Here is a 26,820-nt window from a genome sequence, read left to right as displayed (position 1 = left end):
CGCTGTACCCTTAACGACTCCTGAAATGGCAACATGTCCGAGTGGTGAGCACGTCGGCCAAACATTTGAGGTGGTGGCCATGTTGGTAAACCTCAATTAGCTTATTTTATATTTTCTGATGATTCTCATTGTGACCACACTCACTCACCTGCGGAGTGTTTAGTGTCTTCACTAAAGCCAAATGTCAAGCTGCTTCAAAATATACACATTGTTGCATTCTAACCTTTTACTATATTCTTTCCATAGACTTCCTGAGCAATAAGTCAGAACGTACGAGGTTAAAATGCTGTATGTGTGCAGCCAGGAGAATGGAATCCCCATCCCTGCTGCCAAGCAAGCTCCAAGAAATAAAACAAAACAGTTAACATTTGGAATTGACAAAGCAGAAAAAACATCCACAATGTTTGAAGATGATGAGTATGTTTACTCTAACTGCAACCGACAAATAACTAAACTACTAAATTAACAATACATGACCTCAAGGGTTTAGTTTCAATCTTTTTTTAGGTCATAGTTGACAAGTGTTTGAACGAATAGTATCGATCGCCTCATCTCGGTCAGCGTGTTGCTCCTCCCTGTCCTTCCTCCTCGTGCAGCTTCAAGGACCCGCTTGCCTCTGTCCCACTTAACTCGTCTCTCTGTCCAAAAATAAAAAGAAAAGTTCACAATTTTATGCTTTTGAGCCTATGTGGTTTGAATTCTTTTGTGTGTTATTTGATCTAAGTGCCATACTTTCCCGGCCCAGGCCTACTTCATGAGGACCTTTTTTTTGTGTGTCACATGCAACATGTGACAATCTTTTCTCACGTCTTCTTGCGCAATCCACTAACAGAGACTGCGCGAAAACAGATGTCTACATACCATGCCTCTCATAATCATGCGACGGTATATATATACATATATACTGTATATAATTTTTTGGGGGGAAGGGGGGGAGTGATATATCGAAAGCATATTTTTCTGCTCTCAAAGTAGATGTTTGACTCTGCAAGCATGTGATCATAAAGCAACTATTCAAACATCTGGATTTAATCTGGAGGTCTTCATGAGAATAGCAGATTTGGCAGTAGCTTTGTGTGATGTTGGCCAGGCGAGTTCTTGAGTGCTCCACTTTCAGGTGCTGAAACGTTCAAGACAAGAATAGGAGTGAGAGAAGCTTGAGACAGACACCAGTTGCTTTACTGAAACTATCCAACATCCAAATCAATGCCCATTTGCTAAAAAATGGGAGGGGCGGGGATTACTGAAGGGAGGCTCCATTCAAGTTTTTCTAACAGTTTGAAAACTGGTCTTCATTTTACACAAGTGTCTATAAACCAAGTGAGCACTTTTGCCAAGTCCGCAGGAAATCATCAGGTTTTACTTCTTCAACGAAAACTAACTGAAACTACAGCTTATGTTTATGAAACTTCACTAAAACTAAATGGCCAATATCATGCAGGAGCTTTCGGGGTTTGTTTTAAATGTATTTAAGTATTTACCGTTTGTGAATTGTAGTTTACTCCACAATACTGTCTTACACAATTCAAGGATTTATTTAAAAAACAAATCCTAAAAGTAATAAAAATTCTTCACAAAAACATTTATAATAATACAAAGTAAGAAAAATTAATGAACACGCTCAAAAAACTAATTACAAGTAAGTTTAAAAGTAAGTCAAAACGAAAGAAAAACTAACTAGACATGAGTGTAACTCGCATGTAGAAATGCTTGTTGTCATTATTTGTACACAGAACAAATTGCGGTCAGTAGGCACATTTTTTTATTTTTTTTTTTAGAGCTGAGTCACAGCATTTTTCAGCTCCACCTCACTCGACAGTTTTGGGCAGGACTTGAGGGAGGGCCTCGTGTGTTTGGGGACTTGCGAAGCAAACGGAAAGAAAACAGGTTCCAAGCTCTTAAAACAATGATGCTATTTGTCTTATTTCCCTTTTAGTTTTCACTTCAGTTTTTCTGGAGAAGTGCAACAATCTTTGCAGCATTCTAATTGATTGACAAGATCCGCCCCTTTATCGGCTGACAAGAGCTCAATGTGCTTGATCCGAGGAGGGTTTGTGCTCATGACCCAGTTAACGTGTGCCGAAGACAGAGAATCCTTTCTTTCCTCCACTCTCAACATCACATAGATGGAAAGCATGTGATAGGAAAAAAAGTAGGAATGCTGTGGTCCTTGTGTATCCTTATTGGGAACAGTGATTGCACAACTGCATGTTTCTTTTTCCTTCAGTAATTTTCATCCAACTAGAAAAATGAGTAAGCAAAGAAAATAAATAAGTGACCCCAGTGTAGGTCCAATCACTGGAAGCTTCTTTGACACATACACAATCATGCAGCCTTATAAGTGAGAGCTCTGACACAATTAAGTCTGCCTTTACAAGAGTGATAATGTCCATTTTTGATTGATGCCATCACACAGGTCTTCAATTAGTGTTATTTAATGTCGTGGTCGTTTGCCTGTGCCTAAGATAACACTGGGAAAAAAGTCTTTGTTGAATTTACTCATTTTTATTTGTCAAGTGGTTGCGCAAAATAATCCTGTCGACCCAGATCCATTATTTTTAAAGTAGATGATATATGTAAATGTATCTGGATTTATTATTGAGTGAATTCAACACGCATTATTTTTTTTCAGTGTAAGAAGGGATAGTGTCGCACAGCGGTACACTACGGTACAACAATAATATCAAATATATTGTGAAATCAAAGCTCTGATAGGGTGGATCCAAAGTCCACATGATCGCCTTTATAATCAACTTTTATTGATTGATTTATTCATGTTGTGTAATATTTGCTGCTATCTAGTGGCACATTTGGGGCACTGCAATCGGGAGCCGTTTCAGAGAGACTTTTCGGATATTCCTCATCGGAATCTATTTCAAATGCCTTGGGGCCAGAGATGGAGACACTCTGGAATGGTCGCCAAATCATACACAATCAAGCATTCACAATATTGAGCCTAGTTTGACAATTTTAAAAAGTCTATAAAATTAGAAAGTACAATACAGAATTCAGTTCTTTTCGCGAATGGGTGGATAACGGAACATTTTCTTCAAACCATGATACAGTTTAACCATATTTACAAAAGAATAGTCAAATCAAAATCAGCTCACATTTCTTTTAAGAAAATAAATATTTAATATACATTGGCAGTTATCTTGGCATTCATCTAGCAAAAAATACCTAATCACTGCTCTATTCTCTAAATTAAATAGGAAACAGTCGGTGGTCGGGAGCTACAAGTCACTAAATGTGTACATGTTGACGTCATGTAACAAAAACATACATATGGAAGAGGGGCGTAAAAGATGGATTGAGTGGCTCGAGGGTAAAATCTGTGCCAAACAAATCACGCCAGGTAGCGACCCCTGCTGGACAAGCAGAAAGTCAAACGATAAAAACGATTATGATGAGAAATTTCAGTTATCATTTTTTGTATGTTTGTTTGGGATGTTGGTACTAAAAAAAGGAATTTGTGGAACGATGCGGATTGTGGAATGTCAAGAAGAGGTCAACTCACTGGTATGAGACAATCAATCAACCTAAGCACTAGATCCAAGTATTTTACATCATGCATTTGAAATGAAATGAGACTGCTGCGGACTCAGCTGACATCTGAAAACACAAACAATTAACTGAAATGTAAAAAAAATGTCATAAATAAAGGGAAGACAAGTAGACAAAAAGAAAAAACGCAAGCTGAAATTCATCAGTGTGCGACGGGATGGGAAGGCTGCATAGAATCAAGTCTGTAATGCAAAGAACACAAAGTTGCACGAGATCTGAAAGTCACTCTACTTCCCGATGCTGCAAATGTCAATCAGTGAATAAATAATCGACTTGAGCGACATATCACAATACAAAAAATATACATACCGTATTTATCATAGGTAAAAAAATATCACAGCCTATTTTTCCCTTTGAGAAAAATAGTTGATGGAATTTATTCAATTTTAGTTCATCAACTGGTTGCACGAAATGAAAGGATCTGGATCCAATTTTTAAGTTGATTATACAGTTACAGTAATTGTATCCAGATGGAAATTTTTGTGCAACCACTTGACAAAATAAATGATGGAAATGCAGCTGGATCTTTCTGCTATAGCAGAAAAATAGTTTTTGTTGAATTTTAGTTGAGAATTTTATTTTCTCGTGGTTGCAAATTAAAATCATCTGGATCCAGACATTTTTTAAATACATGTACTTATTCTTTTTATCTGGATCCAGATGATTTTACTTTGTGCAATCACTGGATGAAATACAATTTTTCTTCAGTGTAATAGGCGTTTTTTGTTTGTATGGACCAAACCGAGGAAGCAGTTCAGGGCATAAGTGCAGATTAAAAGTTGGAGAAAACTGGAAGGAGGGCTTGCGAAAGGGAGGCAAATATGACCAAAGAGGTGACGAGGGAAGACTTGCAGATAGAAGGATGAAGACCTTGAGAAAATGACATCAAACATTAGATTGCTTTGAGAGTCAGCAATTGGATGGGTTGACCATTTTGCAGGAATCGTCTGGAATCTTTGGTGGACGACTGGTTTTGTCTTGCTGCTTCGGGTTGGGCCGCAGTCGCCATTTATGGGCGTCACACGAAGACCGGTAGTTCGGCTTTGTCGACTCATGTGCTCACGGAGATCATGTGATCATCAGACCTCCAGGTCTCAGTCTTCCACAAAAAAGATGAATAGAGGCAACTGCACCGTTGAAGAGATTTCATCTTAAGTTTCACAGCTGAGGTGTGGAGTCCTCGGGGTCATTTGAAAGCCGACAGTTCCCACAGTTTGCTCGGTCTCTTTTTCAGATTCAAATCAACTGCCAACTCTGGGAACGAGTAGGCTGCCCTCATATGCAAATTTTGCTTGGAGGGATTTGCGAGAAATCAGTCTTTTTTTTTTTTTTATTGCGTTACACAAGAGAAAATGCCGCAAGAAATTTCACGGCATTTCTTCTTTTGGCAGATTTTCCAAAGGCCCGGTTAGGATTCCCACACGCAATTCGAGATGGAGCTAGCAATCCAGAATGCCACCCCTGATCCATTTCAGAAAGACAACTTGTTGAGGGCCAAATAGGGCTGTTTCCCTCAAGCTGTGCAAATCAGGGAAGAAGGAAGGGTCTTCGAAGACCAAGCTACATCTGCTGCTGGACCAGCCGCCTATAATGAGGCATGACTTTACTTTCCGGAAGGTAGAGTGCCATCTCCAGGGCCACCAGGATGGTGAACTCAAAGCTTATCAGCTCCCGCCTGCCGATCCTGAAGCGCTCCTCAAGCTTCTGCTCAAAACATAACATATAAAAGGTTTGGAACTTCTTTTTTTACCAAAACTTTCACCAAACATAATTTTCTTCACTATTTATAATAACCTGCACTCACAATGATGGCCAGATGCTGCCACCTAGCGGTAGCGTGTCAGAAACTCATGATTAAGTCAAGTTTTTGCTGACATCGCAAAACAAACCCTCCAAAAAGAAAAAACAGCATCTGATTCCTTCTAACTGGGAAAAACCTGTGGGGCACTTGATGTTCAAGGTATGACAATACTGTAATAATATTTCTGTCTTATCTTTATCATCACTGTTGTAAATTGGTGTGGGTGTGTGAGCGCAGGCATCTTACATCGATGAGATGTTTAACCTCCTGTTTTCTTAGATCACTGCTGATCTTGGCAGCCAATAGGATGCACGCAGCTGACACCAACTTCCTGTAGAATAAAGCCAAATAAATAGGGACGTTTTAATTGAAGACCTCATTTGAAAGAAAATAATACCAATAATATTAGCCTGAGTTATACTGTAATGATAACATAGCAACACTAATGGGAGCCATTTTGGAAATAATCCAGCCGTCAATGACTGCTCCTTCCGTCTACTTTCGTAGCCAAAAGTAGGCCTACCTGTTCTGTTTGTTGAGTCGCCCCTGCAGTACCAACTTTTCAAAGTAGACGAAGGCCATTGCGATGGTGGAGGGCTGCAGGCCGCAATCCTCGCCGACCAATTGCATCTCTTGCTTCAGACTGAGACGCAGACGAGCAAAAGGTCACTCGTGATTCGCCGCGAGCGCGACCGCCTCGTGAGACGCCTTTCCGCTCGGGCATTCTGAGAAGGTGTTTACGCTTCCACGTACCTGCGAATCTTACTCAGGGTGAGTTTGATGTGAGGAAACTTCTCCTTGAATGTCTCGTTCATGTCTTTCTTCAGGTCGGAAGGCTTCACGTACTCGATGACGGTGGTCTGCGACGAGAGAAGGAATGGAAACAAAATGATCACGCAACACTTCACGGCCAATGGAACGCTCCGAGGATGTCAAAAGCCAGCCGCTAAACGTGAAACCTAATGACGGCGTGTTCGCGCACACGTACGTGAGTGGAATTATAGCTTAGCCTCTGGAGTAAAAATCCCCTGGGATGGATTAAACAGCAATGCATGTGTGTGTGTGTGTGTCTGCATCCCTTTGGAATAGATTCCACTAAGCTGCTGCCTATCAGGCCACCAATTAAGCTGACATCAAGGCATGTGCCTATTTGGTGCTTCTTGACATTTTTTTGGTCACCATATTCTGTCGGGGTACTCGGGATCACTGCAGAGCAGAAACGGATGGTAGATTGACTGTTGCTCGTGGTGGCCAAATGCAAAAAGCTACTTTGATGAATGCTGCAAAAATAGGCAAAGGTCTCGTGGGGTCGGTGTTGGCAAAGACAGAGAAGATGCAAGATCTCTTCCGGTGGTTCAACATGCTTCTTCCACATTGAAAAATGTTCTCACCATGTAAGAGGCGAAGATCAGCACCCGCTTGTGTTTCCCGCAAGGCCACTGGGGGTCATTGAGGATGTTCGGGTCGTAGTCTGTCATGTCCTCCAGTCCTGCAGAATAGGAGAGATGAGATTTTAAAATCCAGCCCACTCCTCGTTTATCTTGTCTTGGCCTAAGAGCAGATATCATATCAGTTTGGATCGGTGGCGGACAGAACAATACGTAAAGCTTTTTTTTCCTCTCTCATATAAAGGAACATTTTGATGGCCTTACTTCTTGACTATTGATGGGTGACCTTAACAAATCAAATTGCATGATGGCAGAATTATAAAAGATGCTTCCCTCTAATTATGGACGTTTGCTCTGTACACAGAAAATGAAGATGAGTACTGTTTGTGTGTTCTACCAAGGTCTAGTCCCACGGCGCTGTTGAGCCTACTCGGGGGTAAACGCCTGCCGGGCATGCTGTGAGAGCTCCTGGAAACGGGAATTTGCAGCGTGAGGTCGCTGGTGGACGACGGCTTCTGACTTGCCAAGGCGTTGGTGGGGTACAGGAACTGGGCGTACGACACCGACTGGACCAGAGGCAAAGGAAAGGTCGGGTCACGTGGGAATGGATTCTTGTGACACGGGTGTGTGTTGACGTACCCTGCCGTACGTCTCCAAGTGGAAACCCTCCAGTCCCATCATCTCCAAGGAAGTGGAAATATTCCCGGACGAGTGTCTCCTCCGGGGATGGTTCAGCATGGGCTCACTAGAGACAGAAAGGCGTACAGAAACATTCATTTGACGAGAGAGCAGCGTTCTTCTTTCCAGTCCTTCCTTTCAAATGTGCTATCAACACGTGTTTCAATTCAACTCAGCGCGTGTACCTGAGGTAAAAGCTTTCTCCGTACGGCAGGATCGAGAAGGCCGCACACAGGGATCTTTTAGCGCAGATCAAGACGATCCTGAAGGCGACAAAACACACGTTGGAAATTCGTCTTTCCCCCTTCACAGTTGTGAACATTCACAGGACTCACTTTTGTGCGACTGTCGTGAACAAGCGTTTGGCTGGCAAGCAAGCAAAAGAGCATTTGGTTCCCATGATGCATGGGAAAGTCAAGTCTGTGGGGATTTGACGACGGGAAATGACCCGAATTGTGACAGGAGCAGTACATTTTAGCGCCTAACTACACTAGATGTCTTATTTCACTTGCGGCTCCAGCAAGACACAAGTTCTCTGCATTCTTGTACATTTGCTCGGGTATTGTGCATGATCTCTTCTGCACGATGACATTGTGACTGGTAATCTACAAACAGCTGCGCCGCTGGTGGCAAGATCTATTTTGGAACAATCAGCCGTGAGTCTATTATTACAGAACGACTCATTCTTGTTCCCCCGGACCCAGAGGTCAGATTTGTTCCGTCTGCAAGGAAGAATAGAGGAACAATTACACTGAAGGAGGAGACAAAGCAATGGCACGGAAAGTGACAAGCTGCTTCAAACAATAATAAATGTAGTATTAATATGGCAATTACAATACATTTCATGTCTATTTCTTGTCTAGACGGGAATGAGTCATCTACAAAAATTGCGATACAGGAGAATAAACCTGTCTTGCTCTGCAGATTTTGTGATTGCCACTGCCTGATGAAAATTGCATCTTTTTTTGAACACGCATGACTGATTAAGGGAGAAAATAATTTTTTTTACACTCAGTTTTTTTACACTCAAATAAGCATGTATATGACTAGTATTAGCAGAGTATGCTATGTGTGTGTGTGATGTGATTCGGAAAACGTACGACAATCTTGGATGAATGACCAAGATGGTGGTCGTATAATAAAGAAAAAAAAACAAGCCCGTGACTGACGTGCCATTCCATGAGTCAGTTTGAGTATCAGTAAGTGGATGAACCTTTTTCTCTGCTTTTTTGTGAGAAACTCCTGTTTTTTGTTGAACCCAGCTGATGTACTCCGGATTGCTAATAATTACTTGTCACTTTTTAAAAGTTTGTCGACAAGAGAGAGGTGGAATCCAATTTTTTTTCCGGTGGAACAAGAGAGTCTATTCTTTCTCATGGTAGATTCGGTGCTCGTATTGTTACAGAAAACAATATTCTGTAGGACTTGAAAAATCAGTTGCTCTGAAAACCGCAGGCAGCAAACAGTGATCTAAGTTCAAAACATCAGCACGTCCATGGTAGGAGAGGCGCTAACATTAGCTGCGAGCATTTTAGCAGCATGCCTTAACTTGACATTGGCAAGGATTTTTGGCTGACTTAAGCTTGGCCTCAAGCGTTTATTGCATTAAAAAAAAAGTCATGCAAAGTCATGCACTTGTCATAGCGCTGCTTTAAAACGGAGCCGAGATGTCCTCAAGTTCAGCTCAATGCAATCGTGTGGCTCATATTATGTTTATGGTTTTATGGCAAAACTGTGCCCAAACACGCCTACATGGGTGCCAGTGTTTTTGTCTCACCTGCTGCCCCTCGTGTCGTACTGCTTCATGTTTTTGATGAAGTGGATCTTCTTGGTGTGTCGCGGCCTGGGAGAACCGCCAGAGAGATTTCGGGTCCTGAAGCATGAAGACATCAATCAAGATCTCACAATGTAACAAAAATGACACTTGACACGCAAACAAAATGGCTGCATGTGTGCTTTCTGGTATTTCACGACTCAGCACATTTTAGATGGGCTCATTTTTGGATTTTGACGTCTTTTGACCTTTTCTCATGTCTTCTTGCAAATTGATACTGGAAAGAAAGCGATAAGCATTGGAGTCATTCGGTCCTTATCTAAGTGTTTTCCGCATCTAACCTCAGCTGTATGGCTGCATTGACCTCACGGATTAAAGCAACTCCGCATAAAAATCAGGCCAAGGAGATCGTCTCGATGACATCACAGCAATTATGCAACTGCTGTGACATCAGCACAGCAGACGCACAGCAGCACCTGCGCTGGCTCAAATTGCACGCCGTGTGTATTCCCGCATCGGCGCTCCTTCAAAACAATCGGCCACTTCAAAGGTATACTTGAGTTTCATCCATTTCGACGAGGCTCGTCACTGATAATATGCCATTTCCAAGCCAGCAGATGAAACCAAAGGTCTGGCCGATAGCTGGACTAATAATAAACCATAACTTTCAAAATAAAAGCACAACATATTTGATGGGTTACATCGACTTTGAGGTCATTGTGAATGGCCGGTCAGATTTTTGGACTTTTTCTCAGCCTTCACATTTCCACAGCAATCCACGACATTCTGGAGGATGTTCAGGAATGTTCCATTTGTGTGGGAATGACAGCCGAATGAAGACATATAAACACAACTAAGCTCAATCAATCTATCTATCGTGCTTTGGTTCGACATAAACAAGAATCAGAAAATGAGTTCAAAATGTACGAACTGCTGCTTCTTTCTATGAGTGAGTACAATCAGTCATTCTAGTCGCCGCTGGTTGGTCAAGCTGCCAAGCTGATCTAGTATGTGTGGTAGCCTCCATCTAAATCTATCCCGGCATCCAAGCGGCAGATCCCATCGGCAGCCGCATTCTAATCGGCGTGACCCGCAGTGACCTTCTCCCATGAGAACCCAGCGGCTTCTTTTCTCCAGGATGTTGTGGAAGGTTTTGTGGGAATGGAAAAAATTCTTGACTGCTGCTGAGGACGACAATTGTTGTTTACATCAGGAACTAAGCGCACACAAATATCCCCAAGCTTTTGCTGACTCTTTGGCGCTTTGATGCTGGTGGCATGGTCGAATGGAATCGAACAAGTCTGTATCTTACTACACAGCTTGTCAATTCAAAATCAATTGGGTTATTGAATATTCATGGCCCGAATGCTTGTAAGGGTGTCACTATCAAATATTCTATTGATTATTTTGATTAATCAGCAAATAAAAGCAATTTATTTTGCATTCAAGTTTATTGCACAATTTCTTTCTCGGATCACTACTGAGTGGTTATTCTTGTTCATTTGGTATTGTTTAATGATTGAAAGAGGGAGTGATGATGAAATGTCCAATTAAGTGAAATTGGATCATAAATTAGAAAACTCTCAAGCCGCTGTTTGAGATGATGCCATTGTCGATTGTTTTACAACATGGAGCCGGTGACCAGTCCCGAAGGAGCCATTCTAATTACAGCTGGTGGCCTTTTATCTTCCAAATATAGTGGCAGTAATGCACTGTTTGAAAAGCGTCGTCTAAAAAAAGAACTTTGGGTCGTCTCTGATTTTTGTCAATGTCATTGCAGCTTTTTTTGCTTTGCAATATTTGTCACTTTCTCGGCCTTCTCGGGACAGTGTCAATGTCTCTTAGCGCAGCTTAGATGTCCAAACAATGTCAAATAGTTTCCGGGTGTTCTATGTATTTTGCTTTTGTCAAAATACTCTTAGGAAAAAGAATTATAGCATGCTCTTTAGCACTAAGTTAGGCTGTTTTAAGAGAAGAAGTCTTGGCTCACGCAAACCAGCCATCATCCCACCCGCAAAAGTTGAGCCATTGTAGAGTATGGCAGTTTTACCATAACACCCAAGGGAAGCAATAGGCCATTATTTGGGACTTTGTTTATCCATCATAACTATTTACTCTTAAGACATCGACATTCTGAGGGTTTTAAAAATATCCCTTTCTAGTACCTGCGAAATGTTTTCTCGGGCTCGTCATTGAATTGACACGTGAACATCTGCAGAAATGTCCTGCTCTGTCTTCACTGTTCGTCAAGGGTTTGTATTTTAAGCAGGGGAGTGAGGGAGATACTCAAATCCCCTTAAAGTCAATCTGTAACTCGTATTAAGCGGTCGGTCAAGCACCAGTTGGAGATTAAACGTCTTGTGCTTCGAGCAACATACGTACACTTGCAGGGGCGGGAGAGTCTGCGTGATAATCACTCAGCCGGCCAGCTGCTGTGTCTCTCGCATCCTCGCATACATTATGATGCATTTGCATCTACAGTCACTGGGTAACTTCAATAAATGTGTAGGCATATTGCTTACATGCGCACGGCTCGAAATATTTATTTCTTTGAGGTGTAATTTTGCTTGTCATTGACTTAATTTGAGGAACTACTTTCTAATAAAGGAGCAATTTTTTGCAGGTTAATCCCAGGGACCTGGAGCAAGTGTTTTAAAATACGGCAATAAATTAGTTTCCTTTATTATATAATTTTATTTTATTTTTTATTTTTTTTAAATTCACATTGTACATGGCAGAAAACTGTTTATATATATTTTCTGCCCACAAACATTTTCAATGGGATAATAATAAATCCCACTGGAAGTCACTTTAAGATGAATTCCTCATTATTTGGCAAATTTCTGTTTGTTGTTAAGTGTGATGAGTTCAGAGATGCGTTTTGTATTTTTTTCTGTCTGCCTATTTTGAGGGAAATTAAGGAAATACAGCACATTGTAGTACTTGGAAACTAATGTTATGACAAAACGTGTGTGTGTATTAAAGGGTGTGGAGGGGAATTCAACTGTTTACTGGAAACGTATGCATGTTTGACACACCAGAAAATGATGTCAGCTTAATTCTACTGCTCCATTTTGTTTCTCATTGTTACGTGTATGCTACTTGTGTGTGCGTGTCCATTATTGCATGTGAACCCCGTCTATCTGCTCCACCCCTCATGTCATTCTGTTTTCATTACATTGGAATTCTTACCATCCCCATAAGAGTGAATATTGGAGGTGTCCATTATTGCATGTGAACCCCATCTATCTGCTCCACCCCTCTTGTCATTCTGTTTTCATTACTTTGGAATTCTTAACAGCCCCATAAAAGTGAATATTGGAGGTCGTGTATGAGTTCAAGATGAATTAGGTGGGTGGTGTTGACGTCGTATCAGTCACAGTTAATGTTAACAACAAACATATTATTGTAAACAATTTTGGGGGGTTGACTTCCCCTTTAAATGTCACTTTTAAAACTACATTTCCGATTAAGTGGCAAACTGGCTGACATTTCCATGCCAAGTATTGTCAGTATCAACTGAATGTACTATTACTCATATAATTCCAATTTAGTTACTTTCAAAATCTACTAATCAGTTAACCAAGTTACTTTTCAGAGTAAGTCATCATTAAAGTAACTTTTCAAGGTAACCGTGGCAACACTGCAAGCGAGTCACCAAAAGTCATTAAGTTATCAATGTAAGGAGAACAAATGGCAGCTGGTATTTTGTTTGGACTGATGAGTTGTTATGTAAGGCTCATATTCACAGCTTTTCGTCACATGCAAATAGGTTAAGCGGTGTTTATTACCACAGGCTTGAAATGATGCCAGTACGATGACTAACTACAAAAGTGGGCCAGCACGTGCAAACTTCCTTTTACGGTGAACGCATTCACTCAGTTTATCTTGACGAGCTAATCTCTTGTTCTGTTTGCGTCTATGTACGCCACCCCCCACCTCAAAAAACATTTTGCATTTGTGAGACTTGATGTTGCCTGTGGTTTTATCAATCCCCTCCCCCACTTCCTCTCTGCAGACGCCAGTTCACAATTCAGCGTCATGCATCAACAACCTTCACAATCGCCAAGCGACCGCCAATCCATGACATCGCAAGTGGTCCACTGTTTCCAGATTCTCTCCAATTGTTAGCATCATTGTTCCAAAGCAAAACTTCTCCAAGATAAGATAAGAAAATCATGCGCTCACAATTGGGGAATAACTGATATGAGGCGCCAGGCACAACGGTGACAAATGGCAGCTTGGACAAGTAGTGCAAAGGTTTCCCTTACTTCAGCATCTCTCTTGTTTTTAAAAGTGTGCTTGCTTTGCTCAGTTTGTATCACTAAAACACGATCACTCAAAAAAGGACAGCACAAGACAAATAGTTCCTTCCTATTCTTGATTAAATCAGCCAGTACAGAGAGTTTATCCAGTCAATTTCTGCCCGCTGGAAGTAGGCCTCTTAAACATTTGAGTTCAGAATTCCATACTTTTTACAGTCCCTAATCTCCAGACTTCTCAGTAAAATAATATTATGATTATTATATTTTTGGAAATAGCTATGAATAATTTTGTCAACTTTGTTTCATTTTTTTCTATACTTTATCAGCTTGTGTCAGTTGTCAAATTGAGAGTGAAATTTGCTCCTGCTTGATTTGGTGCAAGCCCATTTTATGATCTTGATTAATGTACAGCATGTGCATATTGTCCATTAATTAATTTTCAAGGACAACGAAATAAATCATTTAGGTGACAACAATTATTGAATGCTTGTTTTATATTTCTTTTTTTTTTTATTATGCTTTTATCATTCTCAATTTTTGTTATTTATAATAAATAATTTATTATAAAGTTATTTATACATATATGCAAAGTTTAGTTATGGTAGTTATTTGTTGTTCATTTAATACAGGGCGTTTATTTAATAAATGATAATCAGTTATCCATTATACAAATTTTTGTTTTTGAGGGGGTTCCCCCCTTTCATGGTGCCCCAGGTGTAGATACGCCCCTGGTCTAGCGAACAACGGTGAGATTTTCCGGAAGAGCAAACAAACAAACAAACAAACAAACAAACAAACAAACAAACAAGAAGACAAAGTTCTGCTGTCTCGTCTTTTGAACTCACCTTTGCCTCAAGTCGGAGGACAGCGAGTTGCAGCTTTGCACCGACAGCAGCGTGGAAGACTTGCGCGGTGTCGCTGGTGAAGGCAGCAGGCTGCTGTTGGATGCCGACGGTGACGGGGAGAGGAGGTGGCCATCGGCCGCCAAGGGCGCCGAGTCCCTGCGACGGCCGAGCAGCAGCTCCGCACCCCCCGCGTCGGAAGGCAGGACGAGGATGGGCGGCACGGCCAAGAGCCCTGCGCCCGTCCGCGGCGTCGCCGTCGTCGCTTTCACGTCCTCGCAGCTGACGGAAGCCAACAAACTCACCGAGCACGTCCCGACATCGCTTTGCGGCTCCAGGAGCGCGGTGGACGCGAGCTCGCTCTGCTCCGGGACGGCATCCTGGTGCCCCTGCGTCCCTCCCCGCTCGGCTGAGCCACTATGCACCGGGCGGCCGTCCAGCGAGATGTTGGAGAGGAACAAAAGAGCGGCTCGTCTCCGGTTTGAATTCTCGCGGTTCCTCCGGATCTGCTCCCGAGTCTGGCTTTTAGTGACGGCCCCGAGGTGGCCGCAGGCGGCCGCCGCCATGCTGCGCGTCCCAGCGCAGAGAGTCCAATTGGGAATCTTACTCTCAACTGTCAAATCCCTTTTACCCGGCTCGAGACGGCTTAAGCCTTCCCACGCTCCTATTGGATCAAAACTGGCCGCGTCATGACGTTGCCGCACGCACACTTCCGGGAGCAGATGACGCTGTCAAAAACAACAACAATAACAACAACAACAATAACGACAATAACAACAACATGACACTGTCAATTGACTGGACTTCAAGCAAAGAGGTTGAAACTTGTTCCAAATGAGAGACCCTTCTTGGAAAGTGACTCATGCAAAGGGCTCTCAGTTTTGAAATGAGTCACCTTTGCTCAAATGAAGAAGTTGGTTATGAGTAACAAACGATTCACGTAAAGACTCAGATTTCTCACAATTTAATACCTAACCGTAATAAATATGCAATCCTTTAATTCTTGATATGAAATCCTGCAGATTTTCAACATTTTCAAATTCTCCAACATTCAGAAGAAATCATGTCTATGATTGATGGCTATCTTGTTGGTGTCGTTTTCTTCTTGTTAGCAGTTGGCACCTGGCTTCTTTTGGGTGGCAGAAAAAGAATAATCACCTCGAAACCACAGGTGTCAAACTCCAGTCCTCGAGGGCCACAATCCTAGATGATCAGCTCATTAGCAAGCTCTGCGGGAGCCTGATAATGATCCTGATCATCTGAATCACGTTTGTTTGTGGTGACAGGATGCTGAGGCATTAGTATTATCACCCCGGCCCTGCCCGACAGCAACAGCACCTTTGATTGGCTGTCAGCACGTCGCTGTTACGAAACCACAGAGGATTTGCTCGCTCTGATCCCCGCACTGACACCACTGTGGCTGTCAGGCTGCTAAATATAACCGGCGGGAGGATGCGCCTCGCTGTATCCCAGCAGGACGAGCGTTTGGGCACACGCGTGCCCTCTGGTCGCACACATCTGAAAGACAACAAATGAACTCCCAGTGACCTTCCAACTCTCAGCTGACGGCTGGTTTAAATCCAAAGCTGACATCAATTGGAATCTTCTGGGTATTAAATTTGTAGTTGTACAATGTTATGTCAACTTCTGCTTCTGACAGAAACCCCAGGGGCGGTATTGTGGGGTCATCAGCACCCAGTGGTCTTGGCCTGTATGTTGGCACTTAACCCTTTGACTTTTTCACCACACGTTATGGAGGACCAAAACTGCCAAAATCCAAACTAAATTAAAAAATAAAAGTGAAAATGAAAACCAATACAAAAAATAAAATGTAAAAATTAAATGGTTGAGGACATCACGGCAAAATCCCGGCCCGCCTCTGCCGCTACGAACGCATAACTGCGAGATGATTCAAGGACAAGCCTGAGCTCGTTCTGACAAGTGACTTTATCAAAGAGGGAAGTTTAAAAAGCAATCTTTTGCTGGAGAGGCTGTCCCAAGACGGAAAGACGGATCTGCTGTAGTGCGGCACCTGACCAATGGAACCATATTATGCACTGCATAAGTACTGCGCGCAATTCTGCGTCATGGGCTCATGGTGCGTTTAATACCAGCACACAGGTACAGATTACAAAGATCAATAACAGAGCTCTAATCCACTGATGAACATTGCTCTCATTTCATCACTCTGCTGTCACACGAGCAAAAGCGCAACGAGCACCCCCCGATATTCCTTTGACTGTACGAGCAAAGAAACGAGCCTATTACATCACAACTCTGGCTGGATGCTCAGTGAAACTGACAGAGGTCACACGCCTGGCGGTGGGGAAGCAATGCACCATGGGAAGGTTGTGAAGCGTGCTCTGCATTGTGGCGGCTCACCGTGGAGTGTTAACTAAAAAAACATTTATTCATTTACTTTTATCACAAGCCTTGTCTTAGATATTGTGTTGAGATATTTTACTCCCTTATTTTGCGCTGCCACTGAAAGACGAATATAAGACTAAAGAAAGCGGGATTTAAAACACTACCGCTATCCCTACATGGTCTCACATTGTAAAATATTTCATGTTTATGTTATATTTTTAAAAATTGAAACATGAACCTAAATTAAAAAATATATACATATTAAGAGGGCAGAGAATAAATCTCCTCTTTGTCTCCACAAGTGTTTGTGGTGTGCTGGGTTTATGGAATTGAGAGTCTTCGATGACGCTAACATGCTAACATGTTGTTGTTGTTTTGGTTAATGTAGGAGGAAAGCGGAGTCCGGCAAACATACAAACTCCATACAGAAAAGTCGCAGCTGACATTGGGACCCCGGGACCATAGAACTGGAAGGCAGACATGCGAGGCCGCAAGTTCACCGTACAAGACTCTACTTGATGATTCTAGACTATTGAGGTTGAGGAATCTACTTGGATCACAGGTAGTAATCCTCCTCTTCAATATCAGCATGTGCTTCCCCAAAGCCAAGAGCTTGGATGTCGTGTGTGATGTCACTGATGCGGCGGTTGAACTCTTGAGACCCCGACGTCAGAGAGCAGCTGTCGTACCTGCTGGGAAAACAAGCAACTTATTAATGATGCGCAGCGTACAGCATTTTTTTCTTCTTCATTAACAGACTAAGAGAAAATACAAAACATTTTATTGGTTCTTCACAGGTTTTTGCATTCAACTCAGATGTATGAGCCCGCCCCTCATACCCTCTCATGGCAGTGGCCGACGTGTTGCTCATACTGCGCTTGATGCGTCCAAAGCTGTCGGTCAAAATTCCACCTTCGCGGATTCCAATACTTTCCAGGAAGCTCTCGAAGACACCCACGTCCTTGTCCGGGATAAACGGCCGCATGCCTGCAAGTCAAATGTGTTTTGTTGAAAGATGGCTCTTACATCATTGGACATTTTCTCAATCTGGAAGTGGAGTGCAGAGCATGGTGGTACCAGGGATCCACTTGACACATCCGCGGCACCCCAGAAATAAAAAAAATAGGGTTCTAAACTTGGATTAAGGTTCCAAAGTAGGGTTTTCAACTAGGGCTTCAAATTAGGATTTATACATGCATGTTGAGGTGGCATCACCAAACAAACTCCTGGCGGGCCCTCTGCTGCCATATCAAACGCTAAAATAGCACCCGCTCTCAGTTACGACAAGTAGCTTCACCATACTTATGGTTATTATCAGCTTCTCACCCATTAGCAGAAACTTGCGGTTGTCTCCATACAGCTGCAGCAGCTCGGAGCAGAAGTGTCCAATGTCCGAACCCAGCCTGTATTCTCGCAAAAAGGTTGCAAAGTGTTGCAGCTCCACAGCACTCAGCTTGTTCCTCAGCTACACACACGCACACACACAATCAATCAGTAAAGATATATCACAGTGAATTTTGAAAATCAATTCACTTTGAATTTTTGCCAGTTGTTATTATTCAATGGGTAATATTTTTTGAATGTGATATTTTCACACTAAATGAAGTTTCATGATTTGCATGGTTTCCTGAGGATACAAAATAGTTTTTCACCGTGATCATGTACTCCTGCATGAGCGCTAGGGTGGGATTGCTTTCTTCCGCGTCGTTGGCCAAAGCCAGACCGCGATGGGAGTCCTGAAGCGAAGGCGATGAACTCTCGCTATACGTCTCACTGTAGTAGAGCTCAAACGCATCCTGGGATCCGTCACTAAAAGAAAGCAAAGAAAGTGAGGGCGTCTTGAATGGTCGGGGGATGAAGAAAACCGAAGAGGCTTGAGACTGACTATGAGCTGCAGCAGCTGAACTCTGGATCATAACTGTACGATGCGTCCGTCAGGCAGCTGTCACCTGTCACAAAAAGTTACAAATGACCCTATTACTACTAGGGCTGCAAAAAAAATCTTCAATTTGGAAAGTTTCAATGGGAGTCAACAGAAGTTCATTGCAGGGATTTGTTAAATTGAAGCTTGGCTCATAATAGGGAATTTAAAAATAGTTGGATGAAGCACAGTCATGACTAAAACAAGCTGATTTCATGCATGTATGCTTGAAAATGAAGAGCCAATTGCATGAATAAAAGAGTTCGACAAAAATAGAGAGGCTCAGCAATAATTGTTAATGCAATTTTCTGGAGACAAACAGGCTCTTTCATTTGAACATTTTGGCGATATTTATGGATTTTGTTAGATCTTTAGTGGATTGGCTTGGGGGTATGAGTATTTACGAACTCATCATTTGTGTTTTTGTTATTTAATGAACACATTTATTGTTCAATAACATTAGTAATCAATTTTGACTTACAAATGTTAGGAAATGTTATTTAATTGTTTTATTTTGCATGCATGTCACATGATGAAACAACATGCATGCATATTTATGCATATCACTCCTCCCAATCATCCAACTTAATCCAGCGTTAAATGACTCCACTCACTTCTCTGCAGCCAGTAGCGGTCCGGCATGGTGTGGTGAAATCCTGCTCTGTCCACGCACTCAATAGTCTGATGGCCGTAAATGATCTGGAACATCTGGCAGATCAGCGAACAGTACTCCTCCGCGGCATCCTAAGAGACACACACATCAAAAAGTCCTCATGTGGTGCTGCCTGATTAAAATTGGATGGATGGATGGACGGATGGATAAAATGTAAGTCCGAACAACTGGTGCGAGAGACAACCCACCCGGTTGTCTACGGCCAAGATGACAAGGTTGCAGTAGGCATCAGGGCACGGGGTGGGCTCCAGAGGGTTGTGGTTCCTCCTCTCCCAGCTCCCGTAGCTCTTGCCCCTCTCCCAGCTCCCCGTGCAGGCCTGCCGCCGCTCCCAGCTTCCTGCACCCCCTCCTCCTCCTCCTCGCCGCTCCCAGCTTCCACCTCCTCCTCCGTGCCGCCTCTCCCAGCTCCCTCCCCCTCCAGGCGCCACACCGCTCGCCGGCCTCGGCCGACGACTCTCCCAGCTGCCGCCGGTTTTACGCGTAGGTTGCCTCCTCTCCCAGCTTCCACCTGCTTGTTTCCTTTCTAAACTCCCGCCGCTGCTGCTTCCTCCTCCTCGGTCGACGTTCTGGTTCTTGTCGTGGCTGCTCCTGGACAGTGACGGCCTCCAGTCCACTCCGCAAATGGTGTGGCGCCGCTCCATCGTACCACCGGAAGGTCGCGGGTCGGCGTTGCAGCTCACGGTTTGACGTCGACTGTCAATGCTCGCCGGCTTCTTTCGGTCCAGGCTGTTGTCGCCGGAGACCACGGTGTCCACGTTTAGCCCTGAACCACAAGTATGCAAAAGACCTCTTCAAAAGTCTAAAACTGTTCTTATGCTATGTTTACACGGGGTAGTCAAATCAGTTGTTTGGAAATGTTGTCACCTGTCTTGAGGACCAGCAAGTGCAGCGCATCATCTCTCAGGTAAGACGCGGCGGCAATCTCGTGCGTGGGAATCCTCATCAGGAGCTTCTCGTTGTCTCGCCATGTCAGCAGGAGACAGCGAGCGGACAGACTCAAGATGCAGTCCTGCTCCACACTGGTCTTGGATGGCAGAACCCTCAGCTGCTGCTCAACAGCACAATTCCGTCACTACGATGTCACCACTCGTCGCTAATATATCATTTCCTTATGTAGAATTATCATATTTCTGCATTCATTATTAATATTATATGCACACTTTAGCCTGTGCTGTCTTTACTGGAGCTGAATGTATTCCGTATTGAGCCAAGCTTGAGCCGAACAATGACAATGATGAGTTAAACTACCAACCCTGGCTGTGTCCAGCAGCTGCAGCAGTTCATCTCGACTGGATGGGTTGAGCGAGACCGACACCCAGGTCAGGTGACCCAGGAACTGATGAGAAAGGTCATGTGATCAGAACGTTGTGTGACATATTCTCCATTCATTCCCAAGCACTGTGCCACGGGACATTCAAGATCGTGCGGCAACTTTCCAAACAAACGTGTAAAATGCTTCACAATAAAAATAGTCACTGAAAATAATAAAACCACAAAGCTACTCATACAAACATGGAAAAATAAAAGAGAAAATGTCATTTTAAAATTTAAATAAAGATAAAATAAATTAAAAGACAACAACTGAGTCCAATTGTATATACTAAGTTGCCTGAAAATTATTTGCTACAAATAATGTATCAATGCACTTAACATAGAGTGACAGGCAATGAATGCAGGTTGGGCAAAACTGTCGTCTGTGCTGTAATTGTGCAAATCCTACCTTGACCTCCTTCTCCACATAGTCGAAGATGAGTCTCTCAGGGTGGATGAGGAAATCCGGAGGGTAGAGGGGGACGGTGTGTAGGGGACGCCGGTAAACGCTGCAGCGCTCTGACGGCCTGCGACTGGCTTTGGACCACACTAGACGCTTAATGGGGGACACCAAACCCTTGGCAGGGACACCACATGAACAAATATTGGGGGGGGGGATGTAAATGAAGGATTTACTAAAAGAAGTCTGGGACAGTTAAGGAATTCAAAATGGGTCCAAATAAGTGAAAGATTTGTTTAAAAGTTTTCATTTGCGACAATTAACTCACAAGTACTCTAGCAATGATTTAAAGCAACATTTTCTTTTCATAATAGTTTTTTCACAGAACTTTACTAGCCAGCATGGAATGAAATTGAAACATTTCACAAGATCATTTTTGACCACATTTCTAGTGTGTGGCAGGAAGTGAAGGTACCAAAATATGCCGCAACCAATCATTGGCACTCTTTTTGTTTGTCTGTTTGTCCGTATGAGATTATTTCCCAATTATCATGTTTCAAATAGCTGACAAGGCTCCTCCTGAAGCAAATGTAGGGAATTGTAAAAAATAGGAAATTACCTTTTTGGATTTCTTGGGTTCATAATCCATTTTTGGTCAGCCGTCAAACTTTTCTAATCCAGTCTGATAGATTTGCTCTTGCTCAAATTGGTTCTCATTTTCTTTACATCGTTACCTCGACCTCTCCAAATTCTTGTTCTTCGCCTCTACACTGATTGTTTTGTCATCATATTGTTGGGACACACACACACACACACACACACACACACACACACACACACACACACACACACACACACACACACACACGCAGGAGGGGACGACAGGAAGCAAAGGAAGGCCACTTCCTGTCCAGAAGGAAACTCCACCAGAGGCTGATAAGACCCCATTATCACTAAACAACACACACATACACACATGCACACGCAGACACACACACACTCACACACAGACACACACACAGACACACACACGTACACACAAACACACACGCACACACACACGCAGACACACGCACGCACACATGCACACGCAGACGCACACTGACAGACACACACACACAGACACACACACAGACACACACACAGACACACACAGACACACAATAAACATGGATGGAGGGAAATTTTTGAAAATATTCATCGTTTTTATTCACCTTTGAGTTTCAAGGTGTTTTTTTTCTTTTAAATATTGTTCATCAAATGTATTTTTGTCATTAAAATCAACGCTCAATCATTCAAATGCCCCGCCAAATCTAAGCCATTTCTAAAGACGGGCACGCTCCTGCAGTCATCCAAACAGCCGACAGATGTCACTGTCCCCTAATACAATTTTGACGTGCGACTAAACTGCTTTGCATTACAAACACGAAAATAAATGCTGCAGGATTCTGCAAGCAAATGATGAAAGCAAGCAAATGATGAAAGAACATAAATTTTGCACTACTGCTGTTTTGTATGAGTTGGCTGAAATTGATTTAGTTAAGGGGTGTTTTTTCTACACTGTATAGAGTTGGCATGGCGTGTTAATCTCCACAATTGTGTCATCATTACTGCACTGTCATTAACATGCTGCCTCTCCTTTCAACGAAGTCAAGCCAGCCGCACTTTTATCTGTGTGTGTGTGTGTGTGTGTGTGTGTGTGTGTGTGTGTGTGTGTGTGTGTGTGTGTGTGTGTGTGTGTGTGTGTGTGTGTGTGTGTGTGTGTGTGTGCGTGTGTGTGTGTGTGTGTGAGGTGGGGGCACTATCGGGTACATGGGCGACATGATGAGGTCACATTTGCCCGACTGTTGTTCTCTCCACTTTGCTGTCGGTCCGCTGGGAACAAATGTTGTGTTGTTTATGGATCAGACCTCTTTGTCACGATGTGTGTGGAAAGCCTCGTTTTCTCCCCGCGCTCGCCCACAGGACGACAAACAATGTCTGGGCGTAAATAATCGTCAGTGGTTGTTCTTTTGTGTACGACTTGTTTTCCGGTGGAAACTTCGATGGGAACCTGGAGAGGTCAATGTGTTTGTAGGTCAGGTAGTGTTTTTTTTTGCAGAACATCAAAAACATGTTGACATCATGGAAGTCCCGAGATCTGAAACACTGCAATATAAAAGAATATCTTCTGACTCCAGTGTTTAGACAAAATGATGTGTGCGTGTTGACATGCATGACAAAGCTATAAGGACCTTGCCTGGATGTTTTGGAGTTCTGGGCCAAGTGGGCAAGTGTAAGTAGGCCAGCAGGATCACGCACCGCTGCCTCTATTTGGTGGACAAAGGTGGAGCCAACAGGGTTCAAAATGTCCGACTGAAGTGAAGTGGGAACAATGGAAGCAATGACCAATGAGAATGTGATGTGTATGCATGTGTGTGGGTTTTGGGGGAATGGGGAGGAGGAATCCTAGCACTGAATGACTCTCACACCTCTGACCTCTTTTCTGATACACAAGCCTTTCAAGTGGGAGAGGTGAACCTGGATACCTGGATGATTTGTAATGGACGCCACAAAATATAGGACAAAGCAGATGAACTACTTTTAGCATTTTTGCACACATGTTTAAGACAGTGGATAGCATCCAGAAAAATTCAGTCTGAAATCAGTCCCCATATGGTTATGTTCTTTTTTTCCCCTTCAAATTAGTGACCAATCTAAAGTAGTGAAAATGACGACGGAACTCAACAAACATGGTCTTTTTGAAATGTGCTGGTTTTCAAGATTTGAGCTGACCCCAGCGATATGCCATTCTAACAAATATGTACGTAATTCATAATTTTTCTTCTTCATGTCAGGCTCGGCACAATGACAAATATCGACCCATTCTGAATGGATCAAGTGTCTGCTGTCGACTCCCATGCGTGCTGACGACGGCACTACAATCGAGCGAACTCTGACCCATTGTCAAGCCTGGTTGTCAAGGATACAAGTGCAACTTAGCTGTACATGGGCTGTTTGTCAGGAGTCAATGTAGTTGACATCAGCGAGGGACAAGGGAAAAGGTGGTGGCCCGTGATGCTTCCAAACTCATTGAGTGTTCGGGGGGGTCAACCCTTTGACCCTGAGGGCCACCCGCTATAGTGCCATCGGATGGATGGATGGATGGATGGATGGATGGATGGATGGATGGATGGATGGATGGATGGATGGATGGATGGATGGATGGATGGATGGATGGATGGATGGATGGATGGATGGTCCAACGTGTGCAATAGCCTACTCAGATTCTACAGTTGGCCACAATGCAATATAAGACGAGGTCAGCCATTTCCAGCTGAAATAAATAAATAAAAAATCCCAGCAGGAATGCCTTACACGTTCTCAAATAAATGATTATCGGGCTTTTTAAAATGTTTTGGGCAACGTATGATGTAGATAATGCGCTGTATAAGTCTTATGCAATTATTATTATTATTTGGGGCAAGTGTATTTTCTGGGAAATGATTTATTTCCCAGTTGAATAACCTGGGGCTTAGCCGTGCCAGAATCACACCAACCCTGTGTCAACTCAAGTGTCTCATTAAATAGTTTTGTCCTGGCAATGCAAAAAATGAGCTGAGCGATACATCATGCATTTGGAGGAACATCTTTTGTGCTCGCGTTGACATTGAGGAAGATCCACATACCGTCCGGTTAGCTTTGCCAGGCAATTAGCACAACCGACAGCCATTATAGTGCAGTGACCTTTGGAAAGGGCGCCATTAGGACAGCAAAGGCAAGATAGACTGACTGTAAAACATTTTGAGGAGCCTGTGTGCCAGCAGTTGAAGCCCGTTTTGGAGTCAAGTGCTCACGTTTAACACACATGTTTTTTCGATTTGGTGAGCTCCAGGGATTTCCTTGTACGCATCTTTGATTAGGGTGTGTTGGAAAATATGATTGCTGTACATTTTTTTCACATGTGGATGGGTGAATAGTAATGAGTGTTGAAATCAGCGGATGACCACGCTAGATGGGAATTTGTGAGAAGATGGGACAAACGAATGGGGCATGACGAACAAATGTATCAAAGAGAAGCTCAAAGACGTATTCTGTTCATTGGATGCTTGTGCTGTATGCTTGTAGATTCTACCTGCGAGAAAATTCAATCATCTAGAAGCTTATACCACTCTCTTGGATATTATACAAATCATTTTAACTCTAACATTAAGCACCAAATAAGCACCAAAGGAGCTTAAAGCTCCACACAAACGACTCACAAGTGGGGATCCAACGTTTCATTGAAAAAAAAAAACCCCTGAAACTTCACATTATATTCTTTGATCTGTGAGGATTTTGTAACTAGATTAGATAGAGGCGTGTGTGTTTGCACAGTAGAACCGGCCTCCTCACAACTAACTCTCTGTATGACTACATACAGGCCAAAACTTGCATGCATGACAAAATAATAATGCTCCCCACTTTTTCTCTCACACCTGCAGCTGTGGATGAGCCCAATAAAGAGGCCTTTGCTTCCATTCCAGTATCATGAGCAGGACTGAATGAACAGAGAGAGGCCAGCTGACTGTTTAATGAGCATCCAGTGTGGTCATGGCATCTGCTGCAGGGGTTTGATGTTTACAACCTCCACAATGTGCGTAGACGCCGACATTCCAAAAGCATAAGACAGCGCAAAATTCAAACGTATTTTTGTCAACACTGCTCAGTAAGATGCTGCTGCTTATTGTGAGCTCGGTTTGTAGGTCTAAAAAGTTATGCAAAGCAAATGGGATGCACCCCCCCCCCTCTACTTCCTCTATGTATTTTTTCCACTGAGTTGCACAGAATATGGCTCACATTAATATGTGTACAATAGAAGTATAGTAGTTCACTTCTAAGTGGGTCCTCCAATTATGCTGTGCCTTACTTTGAGGCTACTTATCCAGCTACATGACATGAACATGTATTGTGTGTGGCACGTGGAGAGCACTTTGTCAGACACCACTTAAGACATGGTGAGGTATTCATTATTTGGTAGCTTCAACTTGCTGTCTCTTAAAATGATTAAGAAGCAAATTAACTTGAATGGATGGGGAGAGAGGGTCTTTAACACCCCCCCCCCCCCCCCCCCCCCCACACACACACTTGGCAAAATGTTGGCACATCTAATATTTTCATCCATCTTGAGCAAGAAGTCACCTCTCGCTCACCTCAAACTCTGGCCCTCTTCCAGAAAAGGATCGACCTACGTGCAAATCTCATTTCCAGTATTCTCAGTAGGCCTTTTATTTTTGTAACATTACATTGCACGAACAAAGCAAACAAGCAGGTGATATGAAACAATTGCACATAGCAGACAAAGTTGGCAAAATGTAGAGCGTGCCCCTTGATCGCAATTGAACTTTTCAACTCTTTCAGATATTAGATCTATTGACGGGTTTTGGATAAGAAACATATTTCATCACAAGAAACGTGGGCCATATTTGAACACGGACACAAATTTCAACTGATATACACACACACTTTTTAAAAGTATTACTTAGCACTCTTGCTGGCATAGTTTTTCCAAATAAGAGGAATGGCGTGCTTGCTTTAAAATGTTTTACATTGAAGGCGCAAGTGGAAAAAGCCGGCAAAAACAATGGCTTGCAAACAAACTCACAAAGAACGCAGGATGCCTGGGAAAGACGGACCACTCCGTTTGGACGAGGTACACCAATTGCATGTCCAATTGCACATTTTATTGAGCGATATGATATTTTCTCATTTTACACGTGTAAGCTAAGGCACGGCCGTTAAGTCCGCCGAAGCGACGCTCTTGCTCGTCCTTGCCAACGCTGAGACATCCATCTGAAATTCAATGGTGCTTTTAATA

At 43.0% G+C, this 26,820-nt stretch overlaps 2 protein-coding genes across 3 annotated transcripts; both read right to left on the bottom strand.

Moving 5' to 3' along the window:
* Positions 1-2,489: 2,489 nt before the first annotated feature.
* Positions 2,490-15,194, bottom strand: cables2b (Cdk5 and Abl enzyme substrate 2b). The gene is made up of 10 exons (XM_037279345.1): positions 14,316-15,194; positions 9,209-9,304; positions 7,617-7,694; positions 7,393-7,498; positions 7,151-7,319; positions 6,757-6,854; positions 6,119-6,225; positions 5,889-6,008; positions 5,612-5,696; positions 2,490-5,268 (listed from the first exon to the last, which is right to left on the bottom strand). Exons 1-10 carry the CDS (start codon positions 14,876-14,878, stop codon positions 5,125-5,127), a joined length of 1,566 nt encoding a protein of 521 aa, XP_037135240.1. The 5' UTR covers positions 14,879-15,194; the 3' UTR covers positions 2,490-5,124.
* Positions 15,195-15,293: 99 nt separating this feature from the next.
* On the bottom strand, positions 15,294-21,799 carry ccm2l (CCM2 like scaffold protein). Of its 2 annotated transcripts, none has more exons than XM_037279321.1 (11): positions 21,604-21,799; positions 20,994-21,161; positions 20,526-20,609; positions 20,138-20,321; positions 19,462-20,036; positions 19,215-19,344; positions 18,565-18,628; positions 18,332-18,488; positions 18,006-18,144; positions 17,519-17,666; positions 15,294-17,371 (listed from the first exon to the last, which is right to left on the bottom strand). In XM_037279321.1, exons 1-11 carry the CDS (start codon positions 21,631-21,633, stop codon positions 17,236-17,238), a joined length of 1,815 nt encoding a protein of 604 aa, XP_037135216.1. In that variant the 5' UTR covers positions 21,634-21,799; the 3' UTR covers positions 15,294-17,235. The 2 variants fall into 2 exon arrangements, with proteins under 2 accessions (XP_037135216.1, XP_037135226.1); XM_037279331.1 differs by having other exon boundaries at positions 15,294-17,368; positions 21,604-21,798.
* Positions 21,800-26,820: the final 5,021 nt, after the last annotated feature.

This window comes from Syngnathus acus, chromosome 2, assembly GCF_901709675.1.
Source record: "Syngnathus acus chromosome 2, fSynAcu1.2, whole genome shotgun sequence".
In the NCBI taxonomy this organism is placed as follows: domain Eukaryota; kingdom Metazoa; phylum Chordata; class Actinopteri; order Syngnathiformes; family Syngnathidae; genus Syngnathus; species Syngnathus acus.
Note: the sequence above shows the minus strand (reverse complement) of the source record. Positions and strands in the feature narration are given on the sequence as shown.

Coding starts and splice junctions, on each gene's coding strand:
- cables2b (XM_037279345.1), bottom strand. CDS start 14,878: ATGGCGGCGGCCGCCTGCGGCCACCTCGGGGCCGTCACTAAAAGCCAG. Junction 7,320..7,392: donor ACTTGGAGACGTACGGCAGG/GTACGTCAACAC, acceptor CCTCTGGTCCAG/TCGGTGTCGTACGCCCAGTT. Junction 5,697..5,888: donor CGACTCAACAAACAGAACAG/GTAGGCCTACTT, acceptor TTTATTCTACAG/GAAGTTGGTGTCAGCTGCGT.
- ccm2l (XM_037279321.1), bottom strand. CDS start 21,633: ATGGATTATGAACCCAAGAAATCCAAAAAG. Junction 18,489..18,564: donor TTCAGCTGCTGCAGCTCATA/GTCAGTCTCAAG, acceptor GCTTTCTTTTAG/TGACGGATCCCAGGATGCGT. Junction 18,145..18,331: donor TGCAGGAGTACATGATCACG/GTGAAAAACTAT, acceptor GCGTGTGTGTAG/CTGAGGAACAAGCTGAGTGC.